At 40.7% G+C, this 17764-nt stretch overlaps 1 protein-coding gene across 3 annotated transcripts in view; it reads right to left on the bottom strand.

Annotated features, from left to right (window-relative positions):
• The window catches only part of TGFBR3 (transforming growth factor beta receptor 3), a 207702-nt gene that overhangs the window by 176097 nt on the left and 13841 nt on the right, over positions 1-17764 (bottom strand). For all 3 annotated transcript variants that reach the window (XM_053892606.1, XM_053892601.1, XM_053892608.1), the window contains one exon: positions 5323-5505. In XM_053892606.1, coding sequence (XP_053748581.1) covers positions 5323-5410 — 88 coding nt within the window. In that variant the 5' untranslated portion in view covers positions 5411-5505. The remainder of the gene's footprint in view (positions 1-5322; positions 5506-17764) is intronic.

The raw sequence follows: 17764 nt of genomic DNA, 5'->3' as shown, positions 1-17764 counted from the left end.
GCTTGTCTGCAGACGAGTGTTGTGTTCTGGTCTGACCAAGAATCAAACCATCTTTTAAGTTACTTTCTCTGAGTCCCATAATCCCTATTCTGGAAATAAAGAAAACAATACCTGCCTACCCCAGGGACTACGGGAATCAAATGAAATAGTATGTAGAAGAGCATTTGAAAACTATAAATATAAAATGACATTACCAATAGTTTAGCCTCCCCACAAGGCTGCCAGCTGGTCCCATTCCAAACTAAGTATTAACCAGTTAATCTCTCTGCTTGCTGTCCCATAGACACAAAGAGTTCAGAGCTTTCTTAGCAGGAAAATAGCTCCAGGCGTGCCTGGGTGGCTCAGTCAGTTAAGAGTCCAACTCTTAGTTTCAGCTCAGGCCATGAACTCACAGTTCGTGAGTTTGAGCCTGCCATCGGGCAGAGCCTGATGAGGAGCCTGCTTAGGATTCTCTCTCCTCCTCTCTGTCCCTCCCTTGCTTGCACTCAATCACTCTCTATCAAAAAAAAAAAAAAAAAAAAAAAGAGTAGTAGCAGGAAAACAGCTCCAAATAAAAGCATCTCTATTGTCCTGTGGACTACACCTGGAGCTCCAGGTACACTCAGTAGAGATGAAAAGAAATATTTGCTCAGTAGAAATGTGTGAGCAGATCACGGACAAGCCTCCAAAAAGATGCATCTAGGCACAGAATGGCAACAATGGAAAGAGGGAAACAGCCGTCCCACCAACATGCTGCTGGCACTGAGGCGAGGAGGGTGTCTGCAGAGCTCACCGCAGCAGTGCCCTAGGACCTGGCACGAGGGGCCAGGGGACTGCAGGCAAGTCCATGCCTTCCAACCAAACTGATTTCCTTGAATTCCGTGTGCCTCTTTTTCTCATTATTAAGGCTCCTGGAAACGTAGCCCTATCTAACTCTGGCAAGCCTAGGAGAGAGAAATTAATTATTTTCAAAAGATGTGTAGTCGAACAATTCTTAAACTGAAAACTTAGCCTTAAGCCCACAGGAGCAAGCATTTATGTTTTTAACTTTCCACTTTTCTTAGAGAGACTGCAGAATCTAAGACAAGGTGCCAAAAACCTAAGATAATTTCTAACCAGGAAGCTTAATGGTCCTCACACAGCTCTTGTTCACCAAGAGCAAGGCCCTCCCTACCCACAGTGCTGTAAGATGACCCAGGAAAAAGAGAGGGGAGGAAAAATATGAGTTTTGTCAAAGCAATCTCTAACCCTAGGAGGCGGCTTGCTGGCCTTTCCTTGCCTCCTTCACCCTCAAACACAGCAGAGAAGGAAAGGCTTTCACTAAAGGCCCAGGCTAATCTATGGAGCTAGAACAGGCCTAGTATCCTGACTTGAGTTCATTTTATGTGTTGTGCTGTTCTCTGCCCTCCCTGGTTAACTATCTCTTCCACTACCAAGAACCCTACAATAGACCTTCACAGTCATGTCAGTGAAATAAGAACGCAAATAAAGATGACCCATTATTTGAGGGTCCTTCCATTCTGATGATTTAGATATCTCTTCTAAGTTGAAAGTTTAACCTTGTCCCAGGATGACTCGTTGGTGGCTCCTACACAGAGGTACCAGTGGAATATTGGATGGGCTGGATTCTAGAGCAAACTGCCCGAGTTCAGTTCAAGTCCCAGTTCTGTCACTTATTAGTTATGGGTCTTCATACAATTACTAACCAAATTGAGTCTCAGTTTCCTCATTTGTAAAATGCAAATTAGGATAATACTAACACCCACTTCATAGGGTTTCTTATAAAGACAAAAGAAATTAGCTAGCAGAAAGCAAGCCCTTGATAAATTATTGGCCTATATGCTAATCAGTTTTGTCTTTGAAGCTAATGAAACCATATTCTCAGCCTCACTTTCTGAAGCCACAGTTTGAATTCTAAGATTAAACAGTATATATCTTTGGCTACATGGGAATGGAAAAAGAGAGAATCCAAACCTCAAAATGAAAACCACAAGCCTCGCTCTGACATTTAAGGCCCTCCACAATCTATTCCCATCCCTCCTTCCAAACAGACCTCCTGCTATGTTCCCGTACCACTTCTCCAGGTCATCCACCCTTTAAAAACACATCGAGCTCTTATGTGCCATGTATCATGCTAGGTATGATTCCCCCCATCTGGTCAACCCCATGCCTTTGTCTTTTTAGATTCAGACTGGCCTTCAAAACAGAGTTCTAGATCGAGCACATCAGGGCACCTGGGTGACTCAGTTAAACGTCCAACTCTTTTTTTTTTTTTTAATGTTTATTTATTTATTTTGAGAGAGAGAAAGAGAAAGAATCCCAAGCAGGTTCCACCTTGTCAGCCCAGAACCTGACGCAGAGCTTGATCTCAGGAACTGTAAGATCCTGACCTGAACCAAAATCAAGAGTCAGATGCTTAACTGACTGAGCCACCCAGGAGTCCCTAAGCGTCCGACTCTTGATTTTGGCTCAGGTCATGATCTCATGGTCATGAGATCAAATTCTGGGTCAGGCTCCATGCTGGATATGGAGCCAGCTTTAAATTCTCTCTCTTGGGGCACCTCAGTGGCTCAGTCAGCTGAGTGTCCGACTTCAGCTCAGGTCACGATCCCGTGATTTCATAGTTCTGAGTTCCAGCCCTACTTTGGGCTCACGGCTGTCTGCACAGAGCCCGTTTCAGATCCTTTGTCCCCCTTTCTCTCTGCCCCTCCCCCACTTGTGCCCTCTCTCAAAAATAAAAAATAAAAAACATTTTTAAAAAAGATTTTCTCTGTCCCTCTCCTGCACATTCACGCATGCACACACTCTCTCCCTTTCTCTCAAAAAACAAAAAACAAAAAAAAGATGGAGCACATCCGCACATCCACAAAGCTCTCCCTAGCTGCTCCAATCCACCAGGGCTTCCCCTTCTGACCTCTCTGAGGTCTTTTGGCTTTTATTTGGTATTCACCATATACTGATTATTTTGTTGTATGGTTTTATTTTATATACCTAAAGTACAAATGATTCAAAGGAAGGGATGAATCTTAACATTCCTTTGTATGACCCTAAGTGACTAGTGCTGTGCTTTGCACTTAGAAGGACTCAGTGAATATGTGATTTACTGGCTATCAGTATATACAAAACATTTCTTCCTTCTTATTCATTCGTTTAGGCAATAGTTTGTTCAAAAAGGCACCTCTAGTGCTATTCATATAGTTGTGTTCAGTTTGTGAAAATATACTGAGCTACACACTTCATGTGTACATTTCTCTATGTAAACTGTATTTCAATAAAAATTTAGCATTAAAAAAAGGTATCTCTACCTCTACCATTAATCACTTGCTTCAGGTTGCTACAAAATTTGTAACTCTACTATACCTTCAATTTTACTGTAATTCTCAGCAAAATTTTGATTATGTATACAATTCAAAAAAATATTTTACCGATGGCCTGGAAGAAAAAGGAAGGTCTTAACCAAAACTGATTCATTATCTAATACATCAAGGTTATACAGAGTCATCAAACTCACCACTTTCCCATGAAGTATCTTCTTCAGTTATGTTTTTCAGTCTGTTCCAGGCATCAGTGAAAGCAGAAAATTCTGCCTCAAACCCACCAGGTATGATTATACCTCTTGTCATCAAAACAACACTTTTTTTTTTTAAAGGCACATTTTCAATCAAGCCATCTCTCCCTCCCTCCCTCCCTCTCTCTCGCTACTACTTTTCAATTAAATTTTAATTAAGATCAATTTTGACACAGAGGCTAAAAGACAAATAACTCTTCAATCATGAGGCAAAATGAAACTGCTTACAGAGAGTGGGCAGTTCAAATTCACACCATCATTTAAAAAACAAAACAGGGGCGCCTGGGTGGCGCAGTCGGTTAAGCGTCCGACTTCAGCCAGGTCACGATCTCACGATCTCGCGGTCTGTGAGTTCGAGCCCCGCGTCAGGCTCTGGGCTGATGGCTCGGAGCCTGGAGCCTGTTTCCGATTCTGTGTCTCCCTCTCTCTCTGCCCCTCCCCCGTTCATGCTCTGTCTCTCTCTGTCCCAAAAATAAATAAAAAACGTTTAAAATAAATAAATAAATAAATAAATAAATAAATAAATAAATAAAAAACAAAACAAAAAAACTAGCAACTTTCTCCCAAGGTATTTGCAACAAGAGGGACAATCTGCTGTCCAATCCCATAAACCAAGTTCTACAAACTGACTTTCACTCAGCCTGTGTCTCCAAATGACTCCTGGTCTGAGTCTACTGGAGCCTTAACAGCTTCTTACTGGCTTCTTCAGTAGAGCACAGAGGATAAGAGCATAGAGGTAAAACCTGGCTCCTCCACTTCCCAGCAGCACGATGCTGTGCCCATTATTTAATCACTCCACACCTCATTTCATCAACTGTAAAATGGGACAAAATAATCCTACCTACCTTACAGTTGTGATTAAGAGAGCTCATGAAATAACATCCTTATTCACTGTTATATCCTGTAACTGTTTAGCCCTGTGCCTGGCTGTAGTGCACACTCAATAAATGGTTATTATTATGATCACTATCATCTCATCTGTAGGTGAATTCAATAGCCAAAACCAAGAGGCTAATCATTTTCCAAGTTAATGCATGTACTCTTGTGGAGACCAGCCACTTCACAGAACTGGTCCAACAAATTCTTTCATGTAGCTCATTATAGAACAGACACAAAGCAAATTACCACAAAATAGGGCAAATTAAGCTTCCAAATTTGTTAAGTAACCCTGACTGGGAACGCTAAGATGTTGGCGTGGGGGATCTAATACTCTTACTGAAGCGACAATGTTCCCACCAAATCTTTTGTTTCTTCTTATCTCCAATCTCATACTCTGATGGCCTCCAGGAAGCACAGTTCTGTACTTTTCCTAAAGTTACACATTAAAATATCTGAATAGACAAAATTAATAACCTCCTAAGCATCTCTGCAGAGATGGAATGTCACCTCTATCTACAAGATCTATTTATTTTATGATAAAGAACAAAAAGGCTTTCTTGAAATTTTCATTTAGGACAAGAAAAGAAATGTAATCTATGCATGTAACAAAATGAAGCAGGTTTAAACATTAGCATATTTGTTCTCTACCTATCTCACCACTGATGGTTAGTTAGGTATCTACATCGCGAACATGAGAATGTCTAGCACCAGTCTAGTAAAATGTAACACAGGCAAACATACTATGTAATCTGTGGTCAAATATTTTATTTCCTCGAAGAACATAAATACGTTTTGCATAAGCATCACATTTCCTAAATTTTTCCAAACTGAAGAGACTGAGGAAAAATATACCCAGAAGAATATAATGAGCCTGCAACCTATATTATACAACTCACCGGCAGTGGCTACACAGGAACTCAGCAAGGCAAACATGGCAATCACATAGTAAGAAGCCATTTTGATTTCTCCAGAAGCGTGCCCCATTTAGTCACCCTCAGCCGAGACTTCTTCAGATTGTAGACAGACTTTGCAAATCAGAAGTGGCCTTAAAAAATCCTTCTTTCCAATTTTCAAATTGCCTGTAAAAATAAACATATTTCAAGAAGAAAACTTAACGCAGAAACACCTTTTCAAAAACACATTAAAGTGAGATGAACAATTTCTAAGAGTGCCTGGGTGGCTCAGTCGGTTGAGTGTCTGACTCTTGATTTCAGCTCAGGTAATGATCTCACGGTTTGTGGGATTAAGCCCCGAGTCAATTGGGATTTTCTCTCCCTCTTTCCTCACTCTCTCTCTCTGCCCCTCCTGGGCATGTGCATGCTCTTTCTTGTTCTCTCTCTCAAAATAAATAAATAAACATTAAAAAAAAAAGCATTTGGGGCACCTGGGTGGCTCAGTCAGTTAAGCAACCGACTTCAGCTCAGGTCATGATCTCGCAGTTTGTGAATTCAAGCCCCTCGCTGGGTTCTGCTGCTGACAGCTCAGAGCCTGGAGCCCATTTTGGATTCTGTGTCTCCCTCTCTCTTCGCCCCTCCCCCTGCTCAGGTTCTGTCTCTCTTTCCTTCAAAAATAAACATTAAAAAAATGTTTTTTGGTTTTTTTTTTAACTTTTTTTTTTTTTTAATTTATTTTTGAGACAGAGAGAGCCATAGCATGAACGGGGGAGGGGCAGAGAGAGAGGGAGACACAGAATCAGAAGCAGGCTCCAGGCTCTGAGCCATCAGCCCAGAGCCCGATGCGGGGCTCGAACTCACGGACCGCGAGATCGTGACCTGAGCTGAAGTCCGACGCTCAACCGACTGAGCCACCCAGGCGCCCCTAAAAAATGTTTTTAAATAAGTAAATAATAATAATAAAAGAATTTCTAAAGGGTGTAAGATAAATTTATCTTAAAACATGCTTAGACAGCACTCCAGGAACTGAAGTGGAGGGTGCTAATTACCTAATAAAGATTTTTAAAGCAAATACTTTTATAAAGAAATGCTTATTTTTGACCCCCCCCTTTTTTTTTTTTTTAAGTAATCTCTCCACCCAATATGGGGCTCAAACCTGCAACCCTGAGATCAAGAGTTGCACACTCCACTGACTGAGCCAGCCAGGTGCCCCAGACACTTTAAACCTTTGGTTTTATATAATATTTTCAGGAATACAGAAGAAAATCAAGGTGCATCTACAATAGAATATTACCAGTTACGCTGTGGCACTAAAGTAATCAATGACACTTGATATATGAATTTCCTAGTGTCAACAAGGAAATACAAAGAACTCTGATCAGAGACTCAGTCTATTGTTATAATGACAGAGTCATTACAAGTACCAAATTAAGATACATTAATAACAAATCTTAAAAAAAAAAAAAAAAGAACCATCAAAAGGAGAGATTCTCATGTCAACTGTCTGACAACATTTTAATAGGAGGAAAGTCTTCCCTGTCTCTCAATCCCCTCTGAGACTCTCTCTCTGATTACTGGACCAGAGGATCCAGAGGTCCTTTCTAACCTTATGCTAACCAGAGCCTTGAAGAACAAGTTTTATGGTGGTTTGTTTAACTTGAATATCCCTCCTATGGCCCTAAAGATTACCTCATTTAGAAGCACCAAATATATTCTCCAGCCCTATATCCTGGCACAACCCACAGAAGTTGTTCAATTCAACAAGCATTTATTGAGCACCTACTATGTTCCAGGCACTGTGTAAGGGCATGGCTAAAAGCACAAAGACCCTGCCTGATCTAGGTGCTGAGCAGATAAGATCATGGAGTTTTCAGGAACCAATTCGAATAGCTGGGGACTACAGCTTTGTTACCCTCACGCAGGAAATACTATCTACAGAACCGGCTTGCTAACTTCACAGATAAAGCCAGTTTGGGTACTTGTAGATACAGTACAAAAATATAAAAAGATAACGGCAAAATGAGTTTCTAATTAAGTGATCTTAGTTCATGGAATCAAGTGTTCAAGAAAAGATATTTAAAATGGCTCTTTTCAGTAGTAAACTAACTGCCTGTGAGAAGGAGGGAAAGAGGTCGATTGGGGACAGAGGTGGGAGAGCACAGGAGCCTTTTTACTGATTCTCATTTGAGTTTTGTACCATTGGGGTATTGCAGGTATTACCTATCCAGAAATAATAACAATCAGGTCCTAATATCAAAAAGAATTATTTATGTATGCCTTGAAACTAAACTGTTACATATGCAGGAGGTACGGTTGTTCAATTTTGATGTAATATTGTGATTACAAAGAGGCTCCTGGGTGGCTCAGTCAGTTAAGCGTCCAACTCCTGATTTTGGCTCAGGTCATAATCTCAGGGTTCTTAAGATGGAACCCCACATGGAGCTCTGGGCTGACAGTGCAAAGCCTGCTTGGGATTCTCTCTCTCTCTGCCTCTCTCTCTGCCCCTCCCCTTCTTCTGCTTTCTCTCTCAAAAATAAATGAATAAACGTAAAAAAAAAAAAAAAAAAAAAAAAAAGAGAGAGAGAGACAGACAGTGATTAAAAGCCCAGTATGAATAGAACATGGATTATGGTAACCGTTAAAAGCCTGCCTAGGTATGAATTTACTCTGTCACCTACCAAATGGGTTATGCTGGGTAGATTATTCTGCATGCATAAACCTATCATATGGGCTATTGTGAGGATTGTGTGTGTGTGTGTGTGTGTGTGTAAAGCTTAGAACAGCGCAGAGCACATAATAAGCAATCAATAAATGCTACCTGTGCATTACTTTTGAGGGATTTTTATACCTCGATACAGTGGAGAAATTCGGGTGTGGTTATTAATATAATCCTTAGCTACTGTAAAAACCAGTTCAATCTTTTGTTTACTGAAAAATGAACACTTTAACAGATACAAAAAGGAGAGAAGTTAAAGAACAGAATCACTAAAAGAACAAAATTGCCAGTCAAGTAGAGGCACAAGTCATTGTGACACAACGGTCTGTCTCAAAACTGACTAAATTAGGTAATTTTGGAAGCCATGAAATTGACTTCAATCATCCCCTGAATCCAACACTGCTGTCACTGTAATTCCACATTCACCTCAGATGAAATGGAAGTCTCCTCTGTGAACTTAAAAAGTCAATCACGGCAAAGAATTTGTCCCTATTTTTTCCCTTCAAAAAATTAAATTTCCTGAATGGATTGATAAGGAAAACTCTCTCCAGAAGAATATGTTATTTGAGCAAATGCTAAGGGCAATTTTTGCAAAGCAAAGCCTGTAAGGAGATCTGAGGAGAAGATGGCTTCCCAGAGGGTTTTTATGGAGCACATAAACTATAACCAGCACAAGGCTTGTGGGAATATTTAATGAGCATGTGTCACCCCCTACCCACAGCTGCAGAGGGTCTGTGGGACTGTGAGAATTAATCCAGGGGCTTAAACCAGGTCTGAATGAACCTGGGGAAAAGAAAGGCAAAACGTTCTATTAAAAATATAGACTGCAAATTGCTGACAAGAATATTGGGCAATTATTAAAATGCAGCAATTACAGATATAACAGAGCCAAGCTAAACAGTTTGATGCCCAAAGGCAAACCACAGCAAGTTTACACCGGATCTTAAAACATCTCCGAGGAAGTCCAGGACAAGTTGAAACTGCACACTGCTGCTTCTAACAAAGAGGGAGCTTTTCTTCTTGTAGCTTAAAAGTCCCTTCGTAATGTAACTTGTTCAAAAAGAAAATAAACTGCAAAGAGTTTTTGTCTAATCTTCTCAAAGTGGTGACAGGATCCTAAGGCAGAGGAGAATAAAAAGGGAAGCGTGTCATTCCCGTTCTGTGAAACTCCAATTTTGGCCAAGACTTGCACATATCAGCATATAGTTTAGGGATCAGTTCCCCAACTAGAACAATGCTGCATGACTGAGGCTTCTAAAAAATTGCAGATCTGAGGGGTGCCTGAATGGCTCAGTCGGTTGAGCATCCAACTTGGGCTCAGGTCACGATCTCGTGGTCTGTGAGTTCAAGCCCCACATCCGGCTCTGTGTTGACAGCTCAGAGCCTGGAGCCTGCTTCAGATTCTGTCTCTCTCTCTCTCTCTCTCTCTCTCTCTCTCTCTCTGTCTCTCTGCCCCTCCCCTGCTCATGCTCTTGCACACGCGCTTTCTCTCTCAAAAATAAACATTAAAAAAATTTTTTTAAGTTGTAGATCTGAAATAAAACTGAGGAAATAAAAACTCCTCTTTTTTCTGTAAGGTTCTATCACACTCAATTTGTAAAGACCAGACTCACCACCCTGGTTTTCTAAACTCATTGAATCTCTTTGGACTTCATGAACTAAATGCTTCTTTTAGAAATATCAATAAGGTACTCTGCAATCTTGAAAGAACAATGTGGGGTCCACTCATTTTGTTTACATGTCAAAGTAATGTGTTCCATTCAAAGGGTACCAGAACTTTTAGTACCTACAAATGAGCAGAAAAAAAATTCTAAGAGTTTAATGGATTTAAAACACACACACACACACACACACACACACACACACACACACGAATGTGTTACTAATTTTTTTTTAAATAGGCTTCATGACCAGCTCAGAGCCCTACATGGGGTTTGAACTCATAACCTTGAGATCAAAACCTGAGCTGAGATCAAAAGTAGCATACTTAACCAACTGAGCCACCCAGGCACCCCTAATTCTTCTAATTTCAGAGTTCCTCTATTTCTGAGGCCATTAAACAGAGCATGCTGCCCCACACTGTCTGATGATCAAATAGCTCTGGCTATATCCACAAGATTATTCAAAATCAGAACTTACAATTAACTTGGAGTGGATCTATTTCTCAATTAAAGGAATTAGCATGCTAGAGATACATCATAGCTTTTAAAATTTTTTTTTTTTATGTTTACTTATTTTTGAGACAGAGAGAGACAGAGCATGAACAGGGGAGGGTCAGAGAGGGAGACACAGAATCTGAAACGGGCTCCAGGCTCTGAGCTGTCAGCACAGAGCCCGACACGGGGCTCGAACTCACAGACCGTGAGATCATGACCTGAGCCGAAGTCGGAAGCTTAACCGACTGAGCCACCCAGGCGCCCCCATCATAGCTTTTAAAGGTAGAAGACAGCAACATGATTTCAATGATGAAGAGGAACACAGTCTCCAAGCCCAGCACTTGCCCAAAATAATACCGCAGCTTCAAGAGTAGAAACCAGGTCTTCCCATGGCAGGCTCTACCTCCCAGATCCAGATCTGTCACCAAAAACAAGACACCATTTTCTCCCCCTCAATTCTCAATCTCTGAAAACAGTTTTTCCAAGAGAGGGAGAAGCCTGACAGGGCTGCCATCACACACTGGGACTTCCACACTGACATATACCCTCTGTACAAACCATTATGGATCTCAAACTACGACTTGACTTCAGGACTAAAGGTGGCAACTATAATAAATAAAGAATCCATGGTAATGTGGTATGACTCCCAAGCTCTCTGAAAATGCAAAGGGCAAGATGAAGCACAAACATGTGCATTGTCCTATCTTAACACTAAGACTTTGGTCAATGAGGAAAATATTCAACAAATCTGAAGATCTTCAAGACAGAAATATATTGAGTAGAATAAAAAAAAAAAATACCATTGAGTGGAATTTTAAAAAACACCAAAATAACACCTGAGTTTCTGGTCCCTTAAACATGAAATTACTTTTTAATGGATCATTAAAATGTTTCTGGTTGGCCATGTACGTGAATTTTGGGGAGAAAATATACTGCTAAGTCTGTAAATGGTTAAAGAAAAGTTGGTAAAGGAATTCATCTCATGGTTATTCAACATGTTATTCAGGGGATTTAAAAAAAGAGGCAGGATGGATGACATCAATATCTAGCTTGGCAGCTTATAAAAAGGGGTATACAGGATGTAGAAGAGATACTGTTGTTTGTCTGATGACATTTGGATGCCCTTTAAGACCTGTACACAGAGAAAGCAAAGCCACCTTACTGAATCACAACAGCAAGTCTCAGATTTCTCTACTATACAAAGAAACTGGTTAATTCCAAATCCCCATTTTCAGACAGATTTGGCGAAAGGGGGAAAGTTCTGGATTTGGATAAGAACTCTTTGGAATCACATTCAAACGCAATCAACATTCAACAAATACTATGATGAGCCAGGTGCTGTTGAAGATGCCAAGGCTACAGCACTGAAAAAGGAACCAAAAATCCTGCCCTCATGGAGCTTGTATTTAGTAGAAGTAACACCTATTGTGACATTAGGTAAGATATTTAATTTTCTGAGCTTTATTTCTTCCTTCAGTAGGTCTTTAGTTATTGCTTACTCTGTGTCAGGCAATGGGAATATAACAGCCAAGGAACAAGATACGTTCTGTGCCCTCATGGGCTTAAAGTCTGGTGGGATAAACCCACAAATGCTCACAAATTTGTAATTACATGCTATGATAAGAGCTCTAAAGGAAAAGTACCCACAACCTGAAGGATAAGTAGAGGTTTAAAACAGTGAGGTTTAAAAGATTTCCAGGTACGGGAACTATTAAAGGCCCCTGGCACTGGAAGGAAAGAGGCTGCAAAGCCAAAAAAGAAAAGAGAGAGACAGAAATAAGGTTCAAGAAAGGGTTTAAGCAGGGAAGAGTTATGATCCATTGGGTTAAGATTTCCCCCGTATAGGGGTGCTTGGCTGGCTCAGTGGGTAGAGGTTGCAACTCTTAATCTTAGGGTCATGAATTCAAGTCCCACATTAGGCATAGAGTTTACTTTAAAAAGCAGGGGGGAAGGCCTGGGTGGCTCAGTTGGTTGAGTGTCTGACTCTTGATTTCAGGTCAGGTCTAGCCACGCGCTGGACTCCACACTGAGTATGGAGCCTGCTTAAGATTCTCTCTCTCTCCTCCATCCCTCTCCTCTGCTCGCGCTCTGTCTCTGGAATAAAATTAAAAATAGAACTACCATATATGATCTAGTAACTCTACTTCTGGGTATACATCCAAAGAAAATGAAACCACTGTGCTAAAGAAATATCTGCACCCTTATGTCCACTGCAGTATTATTTAAAATAGCCAAGACCCTTGGGGCGCCTGGGTGGCTCAGTCGGTTGAGTGTCCGACTTCAGCTCAGGTCACGATCTCACGGTTCGCGGGTTTGAGCCCCGCGTCGGGCTGTGTGTGCTGACAGCTCAGAGCCTGGAGCCTGCTTCAGATTCTGTATCTTCCCTCGCTCTGTGCCCCTCCCCCACTCATGCTCTGTCTCTGTCTCTCAAAAGTGAATAAAGATTTAAAAAATTATAAATTAATAAATAAATAAAAATAATAAATAAAATAGCCAAGACCCTGGAAACAACCTAAATGTCCATCAACAGGTAAATGGATTTTTAAAAAATGCAGTATATATACACAACGGAATACTATTCAGCCAGAAAGAAAGAAAGAAAGAAAGAAAGAAAGAAAGAAAAAAGAAATGCTGCATTTCCAACAACATGGAAGGACTTTGTGGGCATTACGCTAAGTGAAATAACTCAGACATTTCATATGACAGTCTATGAGCTCACTTATAGGTAGAATCTAAAAACTGAACTCACGGAAACAGAGAACAGATTGATGGTTGCCTGAGGTTAGGGGTGGAGGAAGTGGGGGAAGATGATCAAAAGGTAAAAACTTCCAGTTATAAGATCAATTAAGTCCTGGGGATGTAATATACAACATGATGACTACATGTTAACAATACTGTATTACATATTTGAAAGTTGCTAAGAGGGTAAATCTTAAAAGTTCTCATCACAAGAAAAAAAAATCTGTGACTAAGTGAGGTGATGGATGTTAAGTAAACTTATTGTGGTGATCATTTTGCTATATATACACACATATCATTATGTTTTGCACCCTAAACTTACACAACATTATGTCAATTATATCTCAATATAACAGGAAAAAAAATAAAAATAAATAAACATTTTCTTGAGTACCCTATTGAGAATATACTGAAAGGAGCCTAGAGTGCATGGAAAATCCATGGAGACTCCTCGTGGCTGGCTCATCTGGTAAAGCATGCAACTCTTGATCCTGGGGTTGTAAGCTTGAGCCCCATGTTGGGTACAGAGGTTATTAAAAGTAAAATCTTGGGGCACCTGGGTGACTCAGCTGATTGAGCATCTGACTTTGGCTCAGGTCATGATCTCATGGTTCATAAGGTCAAGCCCCATGTCAGGCTTGCTGCGCAGAGCCCACTTTGACTCCTCTGTTCCCCTCTCTCTGCCCCTCCCCTGCTCATGCTCTCTCTCTCTCTCTCTCTCGAAAATAAACATTAAAAAAATAAAACCTTTAAAAAAAAAAGACTCTTAGAAGCAGATCACACAAGAAAAGAGTTTTAGATGAGAATGGAGACTCGGTTTCTTCATTTTTTAGAAGAAAATAACCTTCCCTACATAACAGGGTCGTTGCAAGAATCAAATAAGACTGTACGTGTAACAGCATGAAAGCTATCATTATTTGTCACAGCAGGCTATCTCTACCAAAGAGAATGAATCCTGAGGCCTAAGATTAAAGTTCCAACATTCTGTGGCTGCCAGTGGCAGGAAAAGAAGAATTACTTTTGAACTACCTTACACATGGGAAGGAATTCCACATGAAGACTCCCACACGAAGGGAGGCAGGAGGCACGGAGGTTACAAGATGTTCATAGAAGCTGGACTCTGCTCTCCCCGGCACCTCCAGGGCCTGGCCCACCCTCATTCCTGACCCAGAGTATGACCAACACATCTCTGGCCCCAGAATCCTTAGTTACCTTGAGGCTAACCTTCAGCCAGTCCTTAAAAGCCCCTCTGTCTATCCCAAGCACAACAGATCTCACTACCCAAGCAAAATACAGCAGAAAGGGATGCACTTCATACTGCTGTAAAAGACCACGTTTTATTCAAGTTCACAAAGGAAAGATTTTTCACCCACCCTTGCAATATTTCAAGGACAATCCTTCACACTTAATATTTTTGGATTCAAAGATTGCTGTTGCTCATAACTATAAGCTAATTAATAGAGAACTGTACTTGGGGATTCCAAACCTGGCTTACCCAGACATGTTACACTGGACAGCCTCTACCACTCCCTTATCTGACATTCTGATTATAATATGTGAGATAGAATATGGGCATGTTACCTAAAACAATACCTGGCCCAAAGTACATTAAAAATATATGTATACGTGGGGCGCCTGAGTGGCCCAGGCGGTTAAGTGTCTGACTTTGGCTAAGGTCATGATCTTGCGGTCCATGAATTCGAGCCCCATGTGGGGTGCCCAGCTCTGTGCTGACAGCTCAGAGCCTGGATCCTGCTTCAGATTCTGTGTTTCTCTCTCTCTCTCTCTCTCTCTCTCTGTCTCTCTCTCTGCCCCTCCCCTGTTCATGCTCTTTCTCTCTCAAAAATAAATATCAAAAAAACTTTTTTTAAATAGTAGTCACTGAAGTTTTTTATGGCTAAAATACCCCTAGGCTTTCAAAAAACCAAGCAAACTACTAGTAGTGAGATAATATAGTTTATACCAAAAATCAGTATTAATTTTAGACTTCATCATCTAGAATTCCAAAAAAATACCTCCATTACCAAAAAACAATGACTCCAAACTCAATACAAGATAGGAGTCCTAAAGATAGTCCTAATACTGCAAAGCTGCTGCGAAAGGGTGCTAAAACCACTCACTACCTCAACAGCACTGGTGTAAGTTTCAGGAATCTGGCTGCAGGGCCCTCCTCAATTCTACCTTACCATTCCCAATTTAGCTTCAGGGGTTTAGCCGGAGGCTGAGGAACTCATGCTGGCAATGGCACCAACCAAGCTGCCTGGAGTGAGGAATCAGCTATCACCAAAAGGGCCTACTGAATCACGAAGTTGCAATTATTCCAGCAAAAGTCAGCACAGCTGAGTATCAGGACACCAGTCAACATCCCTTAGACCCTAGTAAGCACTAGGCCATTAAAAAAAACTTTTGGGAAGCTACATCTACTAGACCTCCATTAGACTATTTTGTAATTTAGTAATTTACTAAAATATTTTATTCACGTTTATTTACATTCACAGGGATTCTGCAAATAAACGAATTCAGAATAAATACTTCAGCAATAGACTATTCTAGTCTGCTAATTACAATTCAGCACATTTTTTTCTTTCTTTCCACTGACTTCCAATAAAACATTATTTCTCTTAAATGGGGGTAATCCCTTAATAGACAACATTTCAATTATTTAACTGATTATTTGGTAAAGAAAAGACTCAGCAGCTGAGGCATGTGAAACATTAGAAATTAAAATCCTGGGGCACCTGGGTGGCTCAGTCAGTTGAGCATCCGACTTCGGCTCAGGTCGTGAAACACGGTTCGTGGGTTCGAGCCCCACACTGGGCTCTGGGCTTGCTGACAGCTCAGAGCCTGGAGCCTGCTTCGGATTCTGTGTCTCCACTCTCTGCCCCTCCCCTGCTCGTGCTCTGTGTCACTCTGTCTCTCAAAAATAAATAAATGTAAAAAATAAATAAATAAATAAATAAAATTTAAAAAAAAAAATTAAAATCCTTCAGTAGTCACCCATTGCTGTCAAGAATAAAGACCAAAACCCTTCCCATGACTGCTGGATGTTGCCTATTTAGTCTGACCTCATTCTCTGTATGCTCCAGCCACACCTGCCTCAATTCAGTCCCACAAAAGGGCCAAGCCCTTGCTTTCAGAAGCAATGATCCTCTGTAATCTCCCTAACACAGCCACTTACTAACATCTTCAGGTCTCAACTCTGTGTATAAGCATTACTTCTTTAAGGAAGCCTCCTATGATTCCCTCAGACACAGTTAAACTTAGACACCTGGAATGTAGTTCAAGTCAGCTCTGCAGATAGATGTTTATGTGATTATTTCCTTCCAGGCATGGCTTTCCTACATCTGTTCACTCTAGAAAGAAGGACTGCAGTCTCCCGGCTAGCAGTAGTAGTCTACCTATGTGGCATATAGTAGGCATCCAATGAAGGTACCATAATGGGTAGCAAGTATCAAACGCAATTCTGTACATTACAGTCAAAAGGATGGAAAGATGGTGAATTATCAAAACATTTCTCAATAATAAATGATAAACTGACAAACAACAGCTGTGTGTAAGAAAGAACCTATATCTCAGGCAGCTTCGAAGGAACAGGAAAGACAGGAGTTCTGGCATCAACATGTTTTACAAGCTTAGACAAGTCACTCCATTCTGGGCTTTAATGTCTTCATCGCTAATACGAAGAGATTAAACAAGAAAATCTTTTGTTCTATACCATACTTATAATTGTCATTATATGTACTAACAACTAATCCTGAATCCCTCCTATAAAATGAGACTTCAAACACACTTGTGGAAATTTGAAATACATGGTCATGTAATGGCTAGCACGAATGACTTAACAAAACTGGAAAGTACTAGCCAAGAAAAACATTCAATTTGACAACCTAAGTGTAAATAAAATACTAAGACTATAGTAACTACTTTTAATACATAGCTGATATAAACAAAAATATTTTTTAAGTTTATTTTGAGAGAGAGCACATGAGCAGGGGGAAGGGGAGAGAGAGAGAGAGAGAGGGAGAGAGAATCCCAAGCAGGCTCCACACTGTCAATGCAGAGCCTCACTCGCAGGGTCCAATCCCACAAACCGTGAGATCATGACCTGAGCCAAAATCAAGAGTCAGATGTTTAACCGAATGAGCCACCCACGTGCCCCAACAAAATATATTTAAATCGTTATTTTCTGAGCAATGTAGACACACACAAAACCTAAATATTGTCAGATCTGCCCAATTTATCAAAACTGCCATTTTTACTCTATTCCTAAAACTCCAAGAACTCTACTCATCCCCCTCACCTCATTCCAAAAAACAATCTAATTAATCCCATCCCACTGCGAACAGTCTCCTTGACATTTTGTGGATAATTTGTCCCGTGTTATCTTCTACTCAGAGCCAACCCAGAATGTTAGAAATAGATAACATCTACTCCAGCTCTCTAATTTCACAGATTAGCAAACCAGGAATTAGAAAGGCTCAGTGACTGGCCCACCTTTACACAGCTAGTTTGTAGCACAGCCAAGAATTGTCCGCATGCTGCTTTGTAATTATTCTGTGGTTGTTCATGTTTTTATTCCACGTTCCCCTTCCTCGTAGAGGCTAACACCCTGCTTTCCTCTTCTGACCCCACAAAATATCTCAGCTACCACCTATTGAGCACCTACTGCGTTTTTCACAATTTCTCATTTCATCCTCTCAACAACCCAAGAATACTACTTTGTAGTGAGAAAAGTGAGGCTTCAAGACACTCAACAGCCTCAGGGTCACCAGCTACTAAGTCCTGGCACCAGATTTGGAGCCCAGGTTTGTCTGATTCTCTTAACACTACAAAT

This window comes from Panthera pardus, unplaced genomic scaffold (genome assembly GCF_024362965.1).
Source record: "Panthera pardus isolate Hobbes unplaced genomic scaffold, ASM2436296v1 HiC_scaffold_11, whole genome shotgun sequence".
Taxonomy (NCBI): Eukaryota; Metazoa; Chordata; class Mammalia; order Carnivora; family Felidae; genus Panthera; species Panthera pardus.
This window is presented reverse-complemented; position numbering and strand designations above follow the sequence as displayed.